The sequence below is a fragment of the Aspergillus sydowii genome (genome assembly GCF_001890705.1).
Source record: "Aspergillus sydowii CBS 593.65 unplaced genomic scaffold ASPSYscaffold_3, whole genome shotgun sequence".
In the NCBI taxonomy this organism is placed as follows: Eukaryota; Fungi; Ascomycota; class Eurotiomycetes; order Eurotiales; family Aspergillaceae; genus Aspergillus; species Aspergillus sydowii.
In genome coordinates this window covers 1,155,883-1,171,805 of record NW_024467861.1, presented here as the reverse complement: position 1 = coordinate 1,171,805, position 15,923 = coordinate 1,155,883, and the positions used below count along the sequence as shown (strand labels likewise).

At 49.5% G+C, this 15,923-nt stretch overlaps 7 protein-coding genes across 7 annotated transcripts; 2 read left to right on the top strand and 5 right to left on the bottom strand.

Annotated features, from left to right (window-relative positions):
• Nucleotides 1–1,017: 1,017 nt before the first annotated feature.
• Nucleotides 1,018–3,799, bottom strand: ASPSYDRAFT_42516 (sterylglucosidase 1). Its single transcript, XM_040846468.1, has 5 exons — nt 3,706–3,799; nt 3,156–3,655; nt 2,168–3,099; nt 1,802–2,120; nt 1,018–1,749 (listed from the first exon to the last, which is right to left on the bottom strand). The coding sequence occupies exons 2-5, from the start codon at nt 3,537–3,539 to the stop codon at nt 1,108–1,110; spliced, it is 2,277 nt and encodes a 758-aa protein (XP_040704551.1). The 5' UTR covers nt 3,540–3,655; nt 3,706–3,799; the 3' UTR covers nt 1,018–1,107.
• Nucleotides 3,800–3,973: 174 nt separating this feature from the next.
• ASPSYDRAFT_42515 (SKI complex subunit tetratricopeptide repeat protein SKI3) lies at nt 3,974–8,498 on the top strand. The gene is made up of 3 exons (XM_040846467.1): nt 3,974–4,173; nt 4,226–4,426; nt 4,484–8,498. Exons 1-3 carry the CDS (start codon nt 4,058–4,060, stop codon nt 8,409–8,411), a joined length of 4,245 nt encoding a protein of 1,414 aa, XP_040704550.1. The 5' UTR covers nt 3,974–4,057; the 3' UTR covers nt 8,412–8,498.
• Nucleotides 8,499–8,514: 16 nt separating this feature from the next.
• Nucleotides 8,515–9,213, bottom strand: ASPSYDRAFT_87320 (OB fold domain-containing protein; the record flags this gene model as incomplete). The annotated part of the gene is made up of 1 exon (XM_040851818.1): nt 8,515–9,213. The coding sequence occupies one exon, from the start codon at nt 9,211–9,213 to the stop codon at nt 8,515–8,517; it is 699 nt and encodes a 232-aa protein (XP_040704549.1).
• A 243-nt stretch (nt 9,214–9,456) lies between these two features.
• ASPSYDRAFT_56248 (COG1/VPS51 family protein) lies at nt 9,457–10,323 on the top strand (the record flags this gene model as incomplete). Its single annotated transcript, XM_040849183.1, has 1 exon — nt 9,457–10,323. The coding sequence occupies one exon, from the start codon at nt 9,457–9,459 to the stop codon at nt 10,321–10,323; it is 867 nt and encodes a 288-aa protein (XP_040704548.1).
• Nucleotides 10,324–10,670: 347 nt separating this feature from the next.
• ASPSYDRAFT_29265 (DUF1917 domain-containing protein) lies at nt 10,671–11,661 on the bottom strand (the record flags this gene model as incomplete). Its single annotated transcript, XM_040844622.1, has 2 exons — nt 10,671–11,545; nt 11,601–11,661. 2 exons carry the CDS (start codon nt 11,659–11,661, stop codon nt 10,671–10,673), a joined length of 936 nt encoding a protein of 311 aa, XP_040704547.1.
• A 441-nt stretch (nt 11,662–12,102) lies between these two features.
• ASPSYDRAFT_148028 (uncharacterized protein) lies at nt 12,103–13,840 on the bottom strand (the record flags this gene model as incomplete). The annotated part of the gene is made up of 5 exons (XM_040841772.1): nt 12,103–12,341; nt 12,408–13,221; nt 13,275–13,426; nt 13,479–13,647; nt 13,712–13,840. 5 exons carry the CDS (start codon nt 13,838–13,840, stop codon nt 12,103–12,105), a joined length of 1,503 nt encoding a protein of 500 aa, XP_040704546.1.
• Nucleotides 13,841–14,290: 450 nt separating this feature from the next.
• ASPSYDRAFT_56245 (uncharacterized protein) lies at nt 14,291–15,576 on the bottom strand (the record flags this gene model as incomplete). Its single annotated transcript, XM_040849182.1, has 6 exons — nt 14,291–14,338; nt 14,409–14,926; nt 14,993–15,056; nt 15,116–15,184; nt 15,238–15,337; nt 15,389–15,576. The coding sequence occupies 6 exons, from the start codon at nt 15,574–15,576 to the stop codon at nt 14,291–14,293; spliced, it is 987 nt and encodes a 328-aa protein (XP_040704545.1).
• Between the last annotated feature and the right edge of the window lie 347 nt (nt 15,577–15,923).

Below are 15,923 nucleotides of genomic sequence, written 5' to 3'. Positions count from 1 at the left end.
CGTGGTGACAGACGACAGTACGACCAACACTCAGGCAGCACGGCCAACGGTCTGGTTAGGCAATAGGCAGGGAACGAAGATTGCGGCTGAGATCGGGTTTCTTTCCTTAAAACGGTCGATAGCGTGTCCTTACGGATAATGGGGAAGGGGATTATCCAACCTTCCCCGAAAATGCGATCTGAAATCCAGAGCCGAATCTGCTGCTTTGACGACTGAGAGTGGGAAGTTGTTGATGAATAGGTAGAGAAGGCGGTACCAGCTCCGCGGACTGGGAGAATTTTCCACGCGCTCCGGCCGCAATGACCACACCACACCGACTTGGAGGGGCAGTTTCTCACCGCCTCAAGCTTATCGATAAGCAAATCAGATAAAAACAGCAGAAATCGAGACTCAACGTCATGGTATGATATACCGGTATACCCAAGATCTACTGCATAATTAGCTCTTCAATGTCTGCGTTCTTTCCTTGACTCAGACATGATGATTAAAATTATGATTTTTTGGGGCTTCGCTTAGATATGTGTTTACCTTGGGCATGTTCCAGTCCTCTACATGCAGGCCACTAAACCGTGTCTCTCCCGCCCATATCTAGGTAACAGCCCGCAGCGCCAGGACTTCGTATAATGTGTTCTATGATCATAAATGCATCAAAGAAGCCGAATATGCTCATTAGACACCACAAACTGAGACAAGGGTCATTTTCGAGCTTTGTTTCCTTTCAAACATAGTTATTTCCAGATCTCGCAAACACAAGCACCGTGTCGGATAAGATGCCAAGAGACCTGAGGCTTTATATGGGATAAAGTAAACTGAGTCAATTCTAGAGACACTACTACTATATAGTATTAGTATCAGTGTTCGTTAAGCTTTTGGCACATAGCGCTGAAGAAACATAGTTTCCCAGACACCTATCTGATAGAGCCGATAGATCCTTCTAGGTAGCTAGTACATAGTAGGTTGTCCCTTGCCCAAGGTGATAAGATTACAGCTTAGAATGATGTTATAGTGTTTAAGCAGATCAACTTTCTGCACCTAGGGTCATTGAGAAATTATAATAAGCTCCATAGAGTTTCTAGTCATAAAAATTAGGGTAGAGTATCACCACCACTACATCACCGTACATCCTCCCTTCTGGCACTGCTCCAGATAGCTCAAATCCTCCGCTGACGGGGCAGCCAAAGCACCACCTTTGCGCCTCAGCCCCTGGATTTTAATGTGTTGATCGCCCTCAGAATGCCACCATTGAAGCCGCTGTACCTTGACGCGTTTGGCCTCTACATAATCAATTGACCACTCTCCAGAGCTAACGCTCACCTCTGTGTCCGTTTCCGGAAAATGGAAATCCGGTAGGAAGATTTCTGTCGGGGTGTCTGCCGTTCCCTTATTACCGACGAGGGACATTGTAAAAGTACATTCTCGTAGGTCGAACACGTAGTCCGACACCACCCCGTTAGTGACAATAGGGCTGGGTCGGAGGAAAGCCTCCCCTGCGCGGTATCCTAATTTACTCTCGTCGAGCTGAGAAACCTCCGATGATATAGAAGGTGTCTTGACGGCGTCTTTCAGGTTCCTAGGGGTTATTTGTTGGTTGGGGTTGCTGCTGTGGCTGGATGAGTATGAAGGAGATTGATGGTCTGACCGATTGTCTAATTCGTGATCCAAAGCCTTGCCACTTGGGAGTTCAAGGTCATCGACAGAATAAATGGACAAATCCTCTCCATTCCACTGGTCACCCCATTCATGATCGTTCTACAGCAGTTAGCATCAGAACATCCTATGATTCAGCCCTAAATTTTGCTACCTTTGTCGTATAAACCCACAGTGTAAATCCATTCGAAGTGCTTCCTTCCAGCGCGTAGTGGATTGCGTCCATGGCACTGATCTGACTGCTGTAGTCGCCAGTTTTGTACGCATACTTGTCATCCATGTCGTAGGGAATCCCTGTTTCGGTGAATATTACGGGATGGTTTCCCATGTATCTCAGACTCTCATCCCTTAGGAATTTCAGCTGATCGCGCAAACAGTTCCTGATTGCTGTCTCTCCAAGCTTCACGCCGAAAGCTGGTGTAAGGTATTTCCCGCGAAGAACGCCAATGACGTCCACGTTGTATAACCGATTCCTGTACGTGTCAATAAATATTAATTGTTCAAACAAAACAAGACTAACCAATGTTTCGACATCAGCGTGAGGCCATCATAATAATGAATGGCATGAACCATATTTGGGTCATCATCATTGGAGCCTTTGAGGTCGGGCGGAATCTCCATGACTGGGGGTTCACATAGCATGATTGAGCCAGGCCATACACTTCTAATGGCTTCCCTATATGCTCTATAGTGTTCCATAAAGTAAGTGTTAGTGAACTTGTCGTAATCTAGAGGTTCTCCGGTTCGAGGCTTCTTTGCAAAGTAGTCCTTTTGTAGCAGTTCGTCGGTGGTAGGATCCCAAACTCCATGCTGTGCCCACAAGCATTGACCCAGTTTCCAATTAGGATCTCGCACCCAACCATACTTTGTGTCATCGTAGGTCACTGGTAGCCAAGCAGTCTCTCCCTCGGGGTCCACAAGCTCTCGACCACTTTGATAAGGTCCGAACCCCCCGAACCCCCATACCGCCTCCTCACAGGCGCGCCCGGAGCCCGTAAGCATAGCCTGAAAAGCAGTCGGCGACGTTCCCAATTGAAGCTGTTGCTCTGCGGGGATGACTGATATATCTTGGATACCAATTAGACCTCTCTGGGGTTCGTTAAGGCTTTCCCATCCAATTACCACCTCATTCTCAAGGTCGCCAGCATCATGGATTTTCTGCGCTAGATATTTACACGCAGCAATAAAGTGGCCCTGGAGGTAGTCCTGAATATTTATGCCATTAATGATCGCCTTGGGCGCAAAGTCACGTCCGGCCCAGAAGAGTGTGAATATTGTTTGACACACGAGTCTGGTATAGTTCGTGGCCCATATCATTTTCGGAAATTTAGCGGGATCATCCCATGTGTTTTGGACCAAGGCAGCCTGTGTCTTTTTGAAACCCCGTGGATCCAAGCCTGCGGCGTAAAGTGTCCAGGCAGGTGCACCAGACCCTCCTGACAACCTTGACCACTATTTGAACCTAATTAGATATCTTGAAGGTCCAAGATGGCATGCCGACAACCTACCACATCCTGATGCGGGTCCATGAACACGTAGAACCCATATTGCTTGGCGATTCTAAGGACTCCTATGGTGAAGGATATCCATTCGTCATCATACTTACCCGGTCCCTCGTGCTCGATCGCTTCCCAGGTGAAAATGTATCTAATAGTGTTATATCCGAGTTTCCATAACCTTGAGAAGTGTGTATGTGCATCATCGAGCGAGAACGGCCGTCCGACAAAAGAGACATTATCGGCGTCAAAAAATCCATCACCCACATTAGTAGGGACATCGGGTGTCTTCGGATATTTGGCGTCGCCAGCAACGTTTATACCTCGTATCGTAACTTCGCGATTCTGTGAATCCTTGAATCTTGTTCCATCGACTCGAAGACGGAGAGACGCCATTCTGATCTGGGCTGACGTTGAGACCGGTGGCTACGGGCAAGTGTTTGGGGAATAGGGCTAGCGGAAAGACAAGCGGCGACTGTATCGCATGGGAAAATAAATCCTGAAGTTGTAATCTTCGAAATCAGCTTGTGACCTGGAGAGTTGCTGATAAGACTCACCTTACCTATGGGAGCTCGGATTCAAATAGGGCAAATTGATTGCATTCGTAGTGATCGATGAGTGAATCCTTCAGTTACTATCGAAGTGAGGAGAGCATATACCGCGAGTTCAATCATAGAAAGTCCAGGAGAAGCCAACACAAGCCAGTCGAGGGCGAGGAAGAAGGGAGGCAGCAGCCAGCAATGCGGAGACAAACGGCGCTACCTCATGACCGATAAGCGGCTGGGCTCTGACGTATCGCTGCCCACGCAGTCTGTCCTTCGGCTTCCCCACCGAGAGCATTTTCCCACCTCCAGGAAGCGTCCCGATCCAGGAACAGCGCTCTCCAGACAAGCCTACGAGGCGACTGCTTTAATATGTCAAGCAAGTCGGCTCTCAAGGAGGTGCGGACGGCGCTCGACTCAAAAAATTTCGAGCTTGCTGCCGAAAAGGCCAAAGACCTGGTCAAAGAACAGCCGCAAAACTATCATGCGTGAGTGATCCATGCACCTTCGTCCCGTCCTCTGTTAACAACTCAATTTTAGGAATGTATTTCTCGGTCTAGCACAAGATAAATTGAACCACTTCTCTGAAGCTGAAAGGGCATATCTCGCAGCCACCCGCATTAAGGGTGACGACAAACCGGCATGGCAGGGACTCATTAGCCTGTACGAGAAACAAGGGATTCAAAAGCTCGAACAGTATAGGGAGGCGGTAATAAACCTCGCGCAGGTGTTTGCTGATCTGTAAGTAAAGGGTTGGGTACTCTAGTGGTGGGAAACAAATTGCTAATTACTACATAGAGACGACAAACACCGGTGTCAAGATGCCTTGGACAAATATGTCGCATTCACAAAGAAGAATGGGACTCGCCTGCAGTACAAGAGAGCACTCGAGCTGCACTTGCCCACTAGCCCTCTCTACAGTTACCTTGAAGGCCGCATCCCCAACCCCGCGCATACCTATTCGCGTCTCATAGAAATAACGGAAGCGGAGGAGAGGGAGTTCATCAATCGGGAAATTGGGGAGCGGAGAACTAGACTCGGTGCTCGAATTGACCAAGTTACGCTCGAGGTCAAACGAGAGGCCTACAAGCGGAGTGAACTGGAACAGCTATATCGTGGAATCGTGAATTGGTCACACGATGATGAAGTTCGGCGCACATATGAGGAGAAATTGCTACAGAGGGCCTATGATACACTTGTTGTCCTCTCTGCGAACGAAAAGGATGCGAAGAGGGAAGAGGTGCTGCAAGCCGCTCGTGACATGGTTATCATCAAACACCCATATGAACTCGCTTGGAAGATTGTACTGGAGTGGCAAGATATCGAGGACTTTTCTCAGTGGGACCGTGGGTTCCTTGAAGACTTTATCGAATTCTTTCCCGAACATGATCTTTCGAAGGTTCTCAAGGGCTTCTTGGGAAGCGAAATTTCCCCATTTCCTCCTAAAGAATCAGCTAAACCGGGCGAGCAAGAGGGTGAAAAGGCCGAGAATGGAAATGGAGAGAACAACGAATTGGCAGCCCAGGATCGTCTTATCTTGATGGTGGAGGGCCTCGAATTGTCTTCAACTTCAATTGTCGCCCACAGAATTATGGGCGAACTGTATCAATTCCTCGAAGAATACGAAAGCGTCGTCGATGTGTGCCGTAAAGGGCTTCATAATCTACACGACGTCATCAAAAGAACGGGAATTACTCTCCAGAACACTGCAGATGCCCTAAACATAGATCTCGCAAACTCCCTGATTCACTACCAATCTCCACGACATCACCCCGAGGCCCACAGAATTTTTCACGATATTCTGCAAAGACGCCCTACGTCGACCAGCTGCCTCCTTGGAATCGGCCTTATTTTAAAGGTCGACGAAGACTACCCGGAAGCAGTCAATTTCCTGGAGCGTGCGTTGAAACGTGACCCTGGAAACCTTAAGATCCGTGGTGAACTGTCTTGGTGTAAAGCGCTGAATGGGGATCTTCCATCAGGTCTTTCAGGACTGCAAGATGTTCTCGATGAGCTGCAAAGCTCGCAGAGAGAGAGCAGGGAATTCAAAGGAGAGATACTCTATCGTATTGGATATTGTCAATGGGAGATTGATCCGTCATCGTCCGCGCGCAAGAGTCGGAATGGCGCCTATGCCAGTTTTCTCGCTTCTGTCCAGGCGAGCATAAACTTTGCACCAGCTTATACTAGTTTGGGTCTATACTATGCCGACTATAAGAAGGACAAGACAAGAGCACGGAGATGCTTTCACAAAGCTTTTGAACTATCGCCATCCGAGATCCTAGCCGCTGAGAGGTTGGCAAGAACATTTGCGGACCAAAAGGAGTGGGATCTTGTCGAGGCTGTCTCACAACGTGTTGTTGACTCCGGAAAAGCCAAACCTGCGCCAGGATCGAAAAGAAAGGGCTACAGTTGGCCGTATGCAGCTTTAGGCACAGTCCAGATCAACAAACAGCAGTACCCGAAGAGTATAGTTTCCTTCCAGGCGGCTCTAAGAATTTCGCCAAACGATTACCATTCGTGGGTTGGCTTAGGTGAGAGTTATCATAATTCTGGAAGATACATCGCTGCCACAAAAGCCTTCGACCATGCTCAGGAGCTTGAATTTATGTTGTCAAAAGCCGAAAAGGAACAGATTTGGTTTGCTCGATACATGCTGGCGAATGTTAAGCGTGAGCTCGGTGAATATGACGATGCTATTGCGAGATATGAAGAGGTGTTGAAGATCCGACCCAATGAGCTTGGCGTTACGATAGCATTGCTTCAAACACTCACAGAGAATTCCTGGAAGTGCCTAGAATCGGGGCTTTTCAATGATTGCGCTGAGCTAGCTAGAAGAGCCATCATACTGGCCAAATCGCTCGCTACTGAGCGAGTTGACATTTTCAATTTATGGAAGGGGGTAGGTGATGCGTGCGCGATGTTTTCTTACGTCAGATCAAAAGCAGGCAAACTCCCGATGAAGGAAGTCCGGGGTTTGCTCAGCACTCAACTCGAACCTTCCGCCCTAGACATCATTACGGACGTCGACGGCATAGGAGAGGACTATTTAGCAGCGCTAGAGGGCGAGAAAGATGTTTCTACCCTAGCGAACGAATGCCTATACGCCTCGATTCTAGCGTACAAGCGTGCTATACATGTCTCGCTACAGGACACTCATGCGCAGGCAGTGTCATGGTACAATCTTGGATGGGCGGAATATATAGCCTTTAGATGCATAAGACCGATCGGCGAGAAGAAGCAATCTCGTAAGTTTTTGAAGGCAGCAATGAGATGCTTCAAGAGAGCCATTGAGCTAGAGGCTGGTAACTCCGAGTTTTGGAACGCGCTTGGGGTGGTGACTACAAGTATGAGCCCGAGAGTTGCCCAGCACGCATTCGTCAGAAGTCTGCACCTTAATGACCGGAGCGCACAAGTCTGGACCAACTTGGGAACACTGTATCTCATTCATAACGATACTCAACTATCCAACGAAGCATTTACTCGCGCACAGTCGACGGATCCCGATTATTCGCAGGCGTGGGTTGGTCAAGGTTTCCTAGCTCTTCTGTATGGTGATTCACGGGAGGCCAGAGGCCTGTTCGAACACGCGTTCGATATCTCTCGGTCGTCATCGAAACTGCCGAAACAGCAGTATACCTTGACCTTGTTCGACCACCTTGTCGCGGATGCTTCAGCGTCAAATGAGGTCTCGCAACTCATCCAACCATTCTTCACACTTTATCAGCTCACTAGCCAGGACCCTTCTGGTTTACCCTTTGTTCACCTATTCTCTCTCCTAGCTGAGAGAATCGGCGAGTTCTCAGATGCTGAGACCAACTTAAGGAGCCTTAGTGCTCATGTCGAGGCTGAATATGAGGATTCTGAATCGGCGTCGTCGCTTTCTAAGTTCGCGCAAGCAAACGCCGACATCGCACGTGTACTGCTAGCACGCCAGGAATACGAAGAAGCTGCAGAGAAGGCAGAGACCGCGCTTATGCTGTCGGGGGAGGAGGACGCCGAGAAATTCGAGCCTGAACTGTACAAGAATCTGCGTCTGTCGGCACATCTGACCGCTGGCCTTGCGCACTACTACATGCGAGCTATGGACAATTCAATCGACATGTTCCGCGATGCCCTCCAAGAAGCGGATAATGCGCCAGATGTCGTTTGTCTTCTTGCACAGGTATTATGGGCGAAGGGTGGAGAAGAGGAAAGGACCGTTGCTCGACAGCAGCTGTTTGAATGCGTTGAGAGCCATCCAGACCATGTCGGATCAGTCACACTCCTAGGAGCAATCGCGCTCCTTGATGACGACAAGGACGTCATAGAGGCCGTTGCGTCTGACCTCCAGAACATGATTACCAGAGATGATATCGGGGTTCATGAAAGGGCTAGACTAGTCAAGCTCTCGACTGCGATATCCTCGTGTACGGCTGATGATTCGGGCGTTCCGGATGAAACGAGACGCATTGGAGAGGCCGCAGCGGCGGTCATGAGGGCTCCTTACGACCCTCAAGGCTGGATGGAATTGTCGTCAGCCGCCCAGGAATCGTACCCTGCTGAGATGGGTGTCAAGACAGCTCTACGGAGCGTTCCCCCTCGGAGCAATCTCGATGCTACCGACTTATCTGCCGCCTATTCACAAACCGGAAAGGCCAGCGATGCCTTGAGGGCAATCATGGTCGCACCATGGATGCAGGGCGGCTGGCAGGAGCTAAGCCATGTAGTCTTATCAACCACCTAGTTATGAACCTGCGTGGTAGATAGAAAACTTAACTAGAAATAACGCGTTAGGAACGAACGAATTTCAAACATTGAAACTCACGTAAAGTCCATACCTAGACTCACTAACTCCCGGTATCCGTAACCCTTGCCAACAACCTTGACTTTCTATCAGTCTTCCAAGCCTGATCCATTGCCTCAATCTTTCCCCCAAGCAGCAATACACTCTCGGGCGTTAACAGGATCATTCCCCGAGCAACTGTCGCATTTCGCAAAAGCAATTTCCCCCCAATAGGTAATTTACCGATCCCGATCCCATTGATTCTCGTCATCTCGACCCCCACAGCCTTTGTTCCCTTTGCATCTTGGAGAATCAGCCGATGCGGGCCGTTGCTCTCGTTCGGGTTCGTATTTGAACCAGAATTGGCAACCCCATCCCCCTCATCACCGCCCACATTAACCGTCCGCACAATCTCCCTACCTCGCACTGCCTCTCCGCGCTCAATGCGTTCAATAGCTTCTACCTGGGCCCAAACGCTAGTGCCGATGTCTTCAATGTCTAGGACTTGGACAGGGATGGAGCCGGTGAGCCGGCGCTCTTGCACATTGCGGTCGAAGACGTCAACAGGAAGTATAGAGTTCGGGCTCCGGGAGTTGAGTGATTCGCGGAAATCGGAGTTGAGGATTCGGAAGAGCGCTGTCTGCGTTAATGCTGTTATGGGGATGTTGCGTTGCTGCGAAAGGAAGTTGTTTAGCCAAGGCGAGGACACCGGAAGGGATTTGCTCTGGAGTTGGGCAGCGAGTTGGTCTTGGGGGTTTGCCATGGATTGCGAATTCAATATTTTTGAATTTAGTCAAGTGGAAAGCTGTAGAGATTAGGCACTTTGTAGTATGTAAGGTTGTAAACAAAGACCAGTTGAGAGAGTTGGAAAAATGAAGCTTTGGAGCGGAACAAATCCGGGGAACCAAGAAACCGCTTAAGTCTCTCGGAGCTGTCATCTTCGCCCTCCTTTACATCCACGCCTAATCCTCAGATTCTCCTCGTTCCAACTCTCTAAATAACGAAAATGTCTGCACTATCCTCCCCTCGCCCTTCAATTGCGTCATCCAGAGCTCACTCCCCAACACCCGTCTCCTCACGGCGCCCATCTCTCGACGCCCTAAATACGTCCATCAATGGTAGCCTCAGTGCCGCATCCACCCCTTCAACAGCTCGAGCCGTCTCTCCCTCCCTACACCCGCGACGTAACCGCGCCGCCCTCCGAGACTACTACAACCTTAAACCTTCCGAAGCACAAAATGCCCGCTCGCGGAGCGTTCCCCGACACACTGACGCCGGCGACATTTCGAGCCCCTCTGTCGTGGTCGCCGGGACGGAACTCGATAACCCGGACTTCGACCCCCAGCGCTACGTGAATAATCTCCTTGCTACGTCGTCACTATCGACAATTTTAAAAGCGGAGAATACGCTCGTTGGTGATATCCGTACGCTTGATGGCGAGCGCAAGGCGTTGGTGTATGATAACTATTCGAAGCTGATTCGAGCGGTGGAGACGATTGGGAAGATGCGGCAGAGTATGGATGAGCGCGGCACACCATTGACGATGACGAAGACGCTGGGGCCGGCTATTTCATTCGTAGCGGAGACTGCATCGGGGTTAATCCACGAGGGGGAAGAGATAAGAGGGAGGATGAAGGATGGTGATGAGAAGGGTGCGGAGCAGGATATAAAGGCGGAAAAGGAGACTGTTCTGTGGGTTCTTGATGCGCCGAGAAGGCTGGAGAGGCTTGTTGCGGATGGGAATAGGGAGGGAGCCGAGAAAGACTGGGACGAGGTGCGCAAGTTGCTTGGGAAATGGGAGGGAGTTAAGGGCGTGGCTGAAGTTCGTGAGGCATGTGAGAAAGCCATGGAGAAGGAGGATGGAACCGCTTGAGGACGTTCTGGTTTGGTGTCAGTCTTCACGATACTCAGAAGTCGTCTTATCTCAAGATTGAGTCATTCTGATACTCCCCGTGCGCCGCGTCGATTCCATGAGAATCGCCCCGCCATCCAGTGACGGCGTCGCCAATACTCTGGGAGCACCATACAGCTTATGTCGAGATCTACTTATGGTAATGGGTATCCAAAAGTTATCCCAAGACCAATATCCCACAGAGGGCATGGGAGAACGGAGCAGGACCTCCGTGAAATGCATATATACAATCCATAATGGCCATAAGTCGTCATTTCTTTAATCACATATATCTATAGACGTCATTGATGTACATATCAATATCCAATTCAAATTTTCCCAGCCAAGACATCTGCACTTGAACACGAAGTTGCCTTCAAGCCATACTTATTCTTCGACATGATCTCCAAGTATGTGAGCGCATCACGCTTGTAGTAAATTGGCCTCTCGCCCCTTTTAACCAAATACAACTCAACCAATTTCTTCAAAACCCGCTTCACATCCTCCCGGTCCTCATAATCCCTTGTGTAAACAGCAATCAGCCTTGCCTTGTTGTCGGCCTCCCCATCATCCGTGGCCACTTTCGCCGCGATACCCAAATGCCCGTTCATTGTGGCCTCCGCAACAGCTCTCCAGTAACGATCCACCCGGTCCGCAGTGATAAACATCATCCACTTCCCAGTAATGCAGTTCGTCTCCCGCGCCAGCATATAGATATTTCCCTCCAGCTCACGCTGTAGCGGTCTCACCTTCCTAGCCAACGTAACTGCACTCCCACCCTTACAATCATTCTCATATCGTAGTCTTGCCTCTTGGTTCTCAAATGCGAACAATGCTTCGCGGCCTCTCCTCTTAAACTCTGCAACATCATCGTTCAGTTGCTCGGTGTGCGGAGTGTGAATGTAGATCCAGGGTCCGACGATGTCAGCTTTGGTGGATGAAGCAGGCAGGCGCTTGAGAAATTCAACGCTGGATTCATGCTTGCCGGGTTTATCCCGCGGGAGGATTTGCGGGGTGTCGGTGTCAATGTCCATTTCCATTGGAAGCGTAGCCATTTTCTCAGTTCCGGTTTGTTTGGCGCGTTCTCGTTGCTTATTTTGGTACTGAATTGTTGAGGGAAGTTGGGGATGGATAGTTGTCCAGTATTCCTTTGGGTCGTATTCAGCTGCTTCATTTTCGAGCTGTGTTGTCTCAGATTCGTCGCCTGTTGAGTGTCAATATTGGGTCTTCTTTCCTCTGTTTCTTATTTTACAGCGCACCGTAGAAACTGGATTCATCGGAGAAAATCTCTTCAGGGTTTGTATATGGAGGTTTGGCCATGGTTGATCGATGTGTTGGTCTACGTGGGTAGGAGTGGTTGTCACAGTTCAATGTTTGCATTGGACTGCACAGAATAACTAACCCCACTAGGCGCTTTGTTATCTTCCATAGGACGGGCCAAACCGCAGAAAATCATCGTATCTTTGTTGAGGCCGCTTAATAGATACCATCCCAGGCTTTCATATTGATGACGTCTGCTCCAGGCAGTTGTACCGGTAGTTGTTGTGATTTATGATTGTGGAGAAGTAGAAACGGAAACAACCTAAGCGTCAGGCCCCTCCGATGAACCCACAATTTCCCTGCACGTTTTCTACACGATTTGTATCATAAGTATCAAGATATCATCCTCCCACTTGTGTAATTCCCTTCTCTGGAAAAAGTCTTTATCACAACCACGATCTGTCCCGCGAAATTCATATACCCCTCCTTCCTTTTATCTGCTTACAAGGTATATCGGTACAATGGACTTCTTTCACCCATGGCATCGAGCTGCTCAGGCGTATATTGCTCTCGAATTTCGTCTTCTGAAAGTCGAGACTTGGCTTGATTTGATCGCCACAAGAAAAACTCCATAGTCACGGCACACCCAACTCCGAGGCAGATAATTCCGAGAGCTGTCCCATATCCCGTGGGATACCGCGGGCCCTCGCGGTCTAGGAAGACGTTTGTTCCAATTATGCCTATGTAGAGAAAGAAGTCGGTCAGCTTTATCCAAGGGCATCGACGCTGGTTAAGGGTATTCTTACTTCCGAGGTTTCCAGCTGCAAGAACCCACGCAAGGCCGATGGATCTCTTCCAGGATGGGGCCAGGTTATTCCCAGTCCAGGCACTGATTCCTGGGAGAAGAGGGTATATACCGATTTGTGCAAGGACAACACCGATATACATCGCCGGAACATTATCCTTTACATTCTCGGAATACTTGAAAAGGACTGCCATCGCGACAACAAGAAGAGAAAGTGGGCCAACAATGAAGGGCATACGCCAGGAAAATCGATCAGAGAACCGCCCAGTCACCCAAGCTGAGATGCCACCGCAGACGTACGGCGGAATCGTGAGCAACTGTGACTCAGCTGTTGAGAATCCTAGCTGATTGATGATCTGCGGCATGGTGAACTTGAAAGCGGCATTGGGGACCGAATTTGCCCACGCGAGCAAGATGGCCAGGAAGATCTTCCAGTCGGCCATAGTGCGAATGAGCAACTTCCATGAGAACTTGTCGCCCTCGTCAGAGTTGGCTCGGACACCGGAAAGGCGAAGGCGAAGGTCGACGAAGCGCTTCTCGTCGTCTGAAAGCCACTTCGCGCGTTCGGGGGTATCGATGATCAGAAGAGGCATAACGAGACCCGCTGTTACAGTAACTGCACCTTCGATCGGGAAAATCCAACGCCAGCCGTCGATACCTCGGGATCCATCCATTCGGGCGATACCGAACGCAAGAAGACCGCTGAGAGCGCCTGAGAATGCGGAAGCAGTATAGAAGAGCGCGAGTCGTTGTTGAAGTTCATGACGAGGATACCAGGTTGAGACGATATATACTGCACCGGGGAAAAAGCCGGCCTAAGTTTCTGGGTTAACTCCATGAGAATGAAGATATAGGACAGCCACTGTACCTCGAATACGCCCAGGATAACTCGGCAGGCTACCAGTCCATCAAAGTTTTTTACTACACCCATACAGGTCATAACAATCCCCCAGGCAATGATCAAGAAGGACAGCCAGATACTAGGGCGGACCTTCTTAAGGACGATGTTGGATGGCACCTCTTATGAACCGCCAGTAACTAATAAGGAGGTTGATTGTTTCGAGAACCGCACCGAAGATGATGTAGGGCACGAAGAAGATGGTACTGGCGATGTTATATTGATTGCCAACCAACCCCAGATCCTTGTCCATTCCTTCAATCTTCGCGTTCCCAATATTCCCTCTATCGATATGCGAAAGGAGGTAAAGAATTGCCATGATGGGGATCAGGCGGAAATCGATCTATAAAATAGATTTGGTTAACCCTTTAAAAAGTGTCAAGTCTCCTCCATTGTATAAGACTTACCTTCCTGACCACTTTCTTTCCAGCCTTACCCTCATATTGGCGCATAAAATCGGCATCTTCAGGCGACAATCCGCCATAAGGGCCAGTTACAGGCTCGACGATTTTGTCGTTGGCCTCGATTTCGGTCATGGTGTGCTGCAAGGCTCGTACAATTTGCAGCGTTTCTTCGATTTGACCACTGGTCTGCGCAGGCATATGCAGCCTTTTATAGAAGTACAAAGATGTGCATAACCATTCTGTCGGCCAGCCCACCCTGCTGTTTGGGGTACCGTTGGGGTACTCCAGGTCTCGGAATTTCTCCATTTTCCCGGGGAGCATAAAGCTGGGGCCAGGAAACCTTGGCAAAATCTTGTTCAAAGGATTTCGATTTCGGGATAGGTTGCGGCTCGGAGATTATTCCAAAAGCTCCTTCGGACAAGCTCCGGACAACGGTGATGGGGTTGGACTAAGCTCTATGGATTCCAGTCTCCAACTTTCGGATCTCTACAGAAAGTGGTCCGCTCTTAAACTATACGATCCCAATCCTCTTCTGAGGGAAGTTATGCCTAGTTCCACCCAATGTGTCCCTCAATATCCCGTCTAGAAAATTGCCAGCGCATTCGGGGGGCTGGCAACGCCGCCGGGAACCTGACACATAGTTAACCATCTTTAGCCCTTGGCTTACTCAGGAGGATGTGCAGTATCTGCATAAACTTACATTCATAGGTGAGCTGGATAGGAAGAAGGTATACCGCCCAAGCCTCTGGCAAACTCTTGCCAGTTCCTCCAAATCGAACAGCTCCCCAATCGGCATTCCCCACCCGGCAAGCAGCCACTCGTGCATATGCCACTTCTCCTCCGTGCATGGCCAAACCTCTAAGGAGCGAGAATCGCCACAAATGGCAGCAATCCTAGTATCCCATAGGAACCGCAGTAGATCCTCGGATGGTTTAAGCCCGATGTTCTCTGGCTTCTGAGTTTTGTAGAGCTCGTTCAGATGCTCGCGTTTGTGCGCTGGCATTTCGGCATACTGGGCTAGATATCCTGTTCGTATAACGAGAATATCACCCCGTCTGAAGGTTGATTGGTCCATTTTCTGGTACGCTAGAGTCGCGAGGAGCTCAGAGAAGGGTATTTCGTGCGCGGACATGGCGTCTACGGGCATGTCCTGGGCCTGTGCCCAGCTGTACCAGTCGATGAGGATTGCGCGGCCGGTAATGCCCTTCTTTGAGATATCTAAAGAAAATGCTGTCAATCACTGGCCTAGATCAAAGGGCTTGGATGGGATGATCTGCCACACACGTTGAATGCCATTAGGGTCGTCAGATGCTGCGAAATCCTCGGCCATGCGGCCCATGTAGTACAACTGATTTCTGTCAGACTTATGCGCAGCTAAGTAAAGCAAATGCTCTTATGGATACTAACACCCTCTTTTTGATATGCGTAATGACGGAATCCGTCCCATTGGGAACTGCATTGAGAGTTGAATGTCCACTGCAAAAATGGTAAGCTTTCATCAGATGCAGTAAGCCAGTTATGGGTTCAACCTCATCATCATGAGCGTGTTTTAGCGGTGCCTTGTTGATCAAGCGCAGATCTAGAAGCTTGCGAGCAAACCTTGGGTTCGAGGCGGCGGTCATGGACCAACTATACACATAGCTGTAGAGGCTTTCTTCCTGCGGTCGGCGAAGTTCTTACTTGAGTGATACCGTCGTCCCAACCCTGATATTCTCGGCTGCAGCTTTCTGGATAACCTCGTCGGTCAGTAAATTCAGCGTTCCCAGTTGATCATCAGGACCCCAAAGTCCCCATGCATTCCCGTGTGGTCCATTCTTGTCCACGGGGAGAGAGTCGAAAGAGGGGCAGGTATTCGCATTAAAACTCATTTTGATGGAATGATAGCTGATCCGGGGTGTTCGATAAAGGTCTTTTATTGCTACTTTAATTGTCCATGAACGTGTCTATTGTGGTGGCACTCTGTCGGACAGTGCCGGCGGATGTCCGAAGCCAGAAGTGCTTGATGGACATTCTCCGAATGGACAAACATATTCAAATACGTGGATTGGAGCAACTACTGTAAAAATCAAGACGCCGAAGAGTAGTTCCCGCAAGAGCTTATTGTTTGTGTGGGTGCAGGAGATGTCAACCCCGCATTATTTCACGATCTCCACGTCATGGAGAGTCGCATCTTCCATTATTAATGCACTCTCGTCGCTGGCGATACGAAGCATCT

Coding starts and splice junctions, on each gene's coding strand:
- ASPSYDRAFT_42515 (XM_040846467.1), top strand. CDS start 4,058: ATGTCAAGCAAGTCGGCTCTCAAGGAGGTGCGGACGGCGCTCGACTCA. Junction 4,174..4,225: donor CAGCCGCAAAACTATCATGC/GTGAGTGATCCA, acceptor ACTCAATTTTAG/GAATGTATTTCTCGGTCTAG. Junction 4,427..4,483: donor GCGCAGGTGTTTGCTGATCT/GTAAGTAAAGGG, acceptor ATTACTACATAG/AGACGACAAACACCGGTGTC.
- ASPSYDRAFT_42516 (XM_040846468.1), bottom strand. CDS start 3,539: ATGGCGTCTCTCCGTCTTCGAGTCGATGGAACAAGATTCAAGGATTCA. Junction 2,121..2,167: donor ACGCTGATGTCGAAACATTG/GTTAGTCTTGTT, acceptor TGACACGTACAG/GAATCGGTTATACAACGTGG. Junction 1,750..1,801: donor TGTGGGTTTATACGACAAAG/GTAGCAAAATTT, acceptor TAACTGCTGTAG/AACGATCATGAATGGGGTGA.